Consider the following 3,815-nt stretch of genomic DNA (forward strand, 5'->3'; position numbering starts at 1 on the left):
CTGCCAGGGCCCCTCAATCCCGGCCCGCAGCCCCCTGCTATTCAAGTCCAATCCTTGGTGCCAACACAGCTCTGCCCATGCCCCCCAGCTGGGACCCAAAGCAGCTTCTGCTACCCCTGGGCTCTCCACGTAGCCCTGCCAATGCACGTCACCGCTGACCCCCAAACAAGCCCTGAGGGACCTCTTACTGGCTCAGGGAAAACAGAAGGGCCTCGAAATAGCCCCAATGGGCTCTCCGGCGCCTCCTGTTTATAAACGTGTTGGGGGGAGACGGAGCCCCCTTGCCGTGCCCTCCCGCGCACTCGGCCTTACTGCCGCCTGCCTTGCATGCAGCCCGGAGCCCGCCCCCCGCCCGTCTGACCGTGTGCACCTTCCCCCTGCAGCGCGGACCAAGCCCTCGACAGGTTTGCCATGAAGAGGTTCTACGAGGACAAGGTGCTGCCAGTCGGGCAGCCGTCACAGAAGAGGTGAGTCCTGCGGCGCCTCTCTCCCCGGCGGCCAAAGCTGTGAGCACTGGCCCGGGCCCCTCGGCGGCTTGCTGGGGCCTTTGGTGATGGAAATAAAGGTGGCGATTGAGCCGGTGTTTGATCGGACGTGTGGTGCCCGGACAGGGTGTGTGTGGGGCCATGGAGTCGGGTGGGAGAAGATGCCCCCTGGTGGCAGGACTTGGTGTGCCTGGTGTGTGGTGCATCAAATTGGGAGGGGGAGAGGCCCTCCAGCAGAGGTAGCTGGGTAAACTCTGGCCCCCGTCTGCAGGTTAGAGGGCTGGGAAGCAGGTGCAAAGCAGGGGCAGGCTGCCTGGCCTAGATCCAGAAACTGGGCCCCTTCTGGCTCTGAATCTGCTCCAGACCCCGACCGTAGGCACGGGCGTGGACTCAGGGGCTTGATCCCCCCTGCATGGCGGGCTGGGTTTGAGTTCTGGGTCGGCTCTGTCCCTGCTTTAAAGGAAAATATCAAGACCCCAAACGAGAGTGAGGAGCTGAGGCGGTGGGTTTGGGGGGCTGGGAGGAGGGGCTGGTCCTTTGTTTGTACCCTGGCTCCTGCACTCAGCCAGGATCTCAGGGCCCACAGCCGCGGTGCCCAGGGGAAACTCTCCTGACACGGGCTTGGGGACGAGCCTCCTGCGGACCAGCCTGGCCTGCCATGCACCCCCCCTGCGTGCCCCTTGCTCTGCCCGAAGCCTGGGCAGATGAATGGTGCTGAGCCGAGTTCGGGATTTGCTCAGCTGAGTCCCCAACCCAGAGGAACCTGGGTGAATGAATGCCCCACCCGCGGGCAAGTCTCCAGCCCCCACAGGGACAGACAGACAGCAGGTGGCTGCAGGGCAATGCGCGAGCAGCCAGCCCAGGACCCCTCCGGGCTGTGGGGAATTGAAGGTGCCTCCCACGGAAGGGGATTTGCCATGCGCTGCAAATCAAGCTTCTTCGCTGAGCTTTGACGCCCACGGCTCTTAGTGACCTGCACCAGGCCGGGCTCAATGGGCTGCAAACCGGCATCCACTTAGCAGAGTAAACGCAGGAAAATGCTTCCTTTCTCCGAACAGCATTTGTCCTTGTCCAGCTCTGGGTCTAGGGCATGTTTGCGTCTCACGTTGTCTGAGGGCATTATCCATAGAAAGGCACACAGGCTGAGTCAGATCCCGGGCGTCGGTGCAGTTTGAGTGACACTCCCCCCCCCTTGTGCGGGGCCCGTTTGCACCGGCTTGGGATCGGGCCCCGTCTACCAAGCGGGTGTTGGGCTCTGGTCTGGGGTTTCCTGGGCCGCGCCCTGTCCGGTCGGCCCATGGCATTGTTCCTGCCAACATCCGGCCGGCGCGATCGGGGACTCGGGAATGGCCCTGCAACTTCCACTTCCCAGGCGTGTCGCGAGGGCTTCAATAGAGGAGCTGGCTGCCCATCAGATTACACGGGCCGGTGAAAGCCACGGGGCCAGCGCTGCCACCCGCCCCGAGCACCCAGTTGCTTCTCCCTTGAACCAAGTAGGGACCGGGCACTTCCCGATTGTCTCGGACAAGGCTTGGTGCCAGCGGCTTCAGAGGATGGTGCAAGGCACCCCCAGTGGACAATTATGGGACAACCCATGAGGGAATTGCCCTCCTAACTGCCCCCTTTGATGCACCCTGGACCATGCTGGCTCAGAAGCCTGGGCCAAGTGGCACTGCCCCCTCCTGTCCTGAAAGGGACCTGGCCGTGGGTGCGATTTCCAGCCAGGGCTGGAATTGAGCCCTGCCTCCGAGGGCTGGTCGTTGGCAGGAGGTGAGAGCAGCGTCACTGCAGGCGGGGGCAAGGGCTTGCTCACACACAGGGAGCCAGGAGGCTGGGCCCGGGGCAACTGGCTGGTATCGAAGTGACAACAGCCCTCCGGGTAGGATGCCGCTTCTTGGCATATGTGGGGCAGGTCAGATGAATGGGGCAGTGCTCCAGCCAGGCCTCCCTGTTCGGGGGAAGGAGCCCGCAGAACTCGCCGATATCAAACACGCATTCCCCTCTGCTCCACTAGGTGGCACTAGAGGCCTCCCGCTGCCCAGGCCGCTGTCTCTGTTTATTCCTGCAAGGCGCTGGAGCTGCTGCGTTGCAGCCAGATGGAGATGGAGATTTCCCTGGTGCTGCAGGGAGATCCGTAGAACCCGAGGGAGATTTCGAGCCCATCGCTGCCTCTGCCTCCAGCTTTGCTCCCCTGGGCTTTCCCTCGCTCTCATGCCCTCGCACCCTGGCCTAGAAACCAGAGCAGCCCATGGGCAGGGGTGAACGTGGATCGGAATCCAGATTGGTCTGGCTGCCCTCCAGCATCCCAGCCTGGATCCCATGGTGTCGGCTGCCAGGGTGTCTCCTTTGGAGCAAAGGATTCTGGGGCACATTTGGAATGGCTTCCGATGCAGGCAGCTGAGCCGAAGGGTTAGTTTACAGACGGGTAGGGCTACTGAGTGGGGTACCCGGGTGGAAGGAAAGGAGCAGAGGGAATAGGGGGGCAGGTGCCCAGCCCCCTTCTGCAGTGGGGAGACCAAAGCAGCTTGAACGGGCCGTGCTAACAGACACCACTCACCTCCTGACCCCACGCTGGTTTCTGCCCCAGGTATGTCCATTACTTCAGCGGCCTGCTGTCCGGCACGATCAAAATGAACAACAAGCCCTTGTTCCTGCACCATGTCATCATGCACGGGATCCCCAACTTCGAGTCCAAAGGCGGTAAGTGTCCCCCCCGGCTCCGGCACGCTGCCCCCCAACGCGACTCTACTTTCCAGGGGCACAGAAGCTGCATGAGGGGTAGGGGGCCCGGGGGTGGGTAAACCCCCCCAGCGTTTCAGAAAGGTTGGGGACGTGCAAGTGAGACGAGATGCTGCGTGGGAGCCAGGGGCTGCCGTGGGTAGCTTCCTGCCGGCCGTGTGGAGCCGCAGCCCCAATGCTGTGCCTTTAACAATGGCTCTTGGCTGGGGGAGCTGCTTTGGTGGGGTGTTAATTCCCTACAAGGAAGATGTGCCCCCTGGCCAGGCCAGAAGCTGGAACCGGGCCATGGTACGAGCTGCCCAGGGAGCCCAGGCCTCTGTGGGGACCCCCGGACTCTCCACCTGCCCTGGTGGGGTCTGGGGTGCCTGAGAGCATTCCGCCCCATGCCCTGGCCCCCTGGAGCATGCCGCCCAGAGCAGGTGGAGGGAAGGGCGATCACCCAGTCGCTAGCCACCGTGCAGCTCCGCTGGGGATGGCAGTGGTGGGAGCCCTAGTGTTGTTATACCAATAAAAACTAGCAGGATCTTATTAAAGGGGACAAGATAAAGATGCCACATTTATTATTAAACTGTAACTATTAGCAAATACCTT

The 3,815-nt window shown here is 62.3% G+C and overlaps 1 protein-coding gene across 1 annotated transcript in view; it reads left to right on the forward strand.

Moving 5' to 3' along the window:
- Positions 1–3,815, forward strand: part of TNS1 (tensin 1) — a 240,959-nt gene that overhangs the window by 137,867 nt on the left and 99,277 nt on the right. The window contains exons 11-12 of the mRNA XM_026647377.1: positions 384–467; positions 3,073–3,185. Coding sequence (XP_026503162.1) covers positions 384–467; positions 3,073–3,185 — 197 coding nt within the window. The remainder of the gene's footprint in view (positions 1–383; positions 468–3,072; positions 3,186–3,815) is intronic.

This window comes from Terrapene carolina, unplaced genomic scaffold (genome assembly GCF_002925995.2).
Source record: "Terrapene carolina triunguis isolate 2854851 unplaced genomic scaffold, T_m_triunguis-2.0 Scaffold62, whole genome shotgun sequence".
Taxonomy (NCBI): domain Eukaryota; kingdom Metazoa; phylum Chordata; order Testudines; family Emydidae; genus Terrapene; species Terrapene triunguis.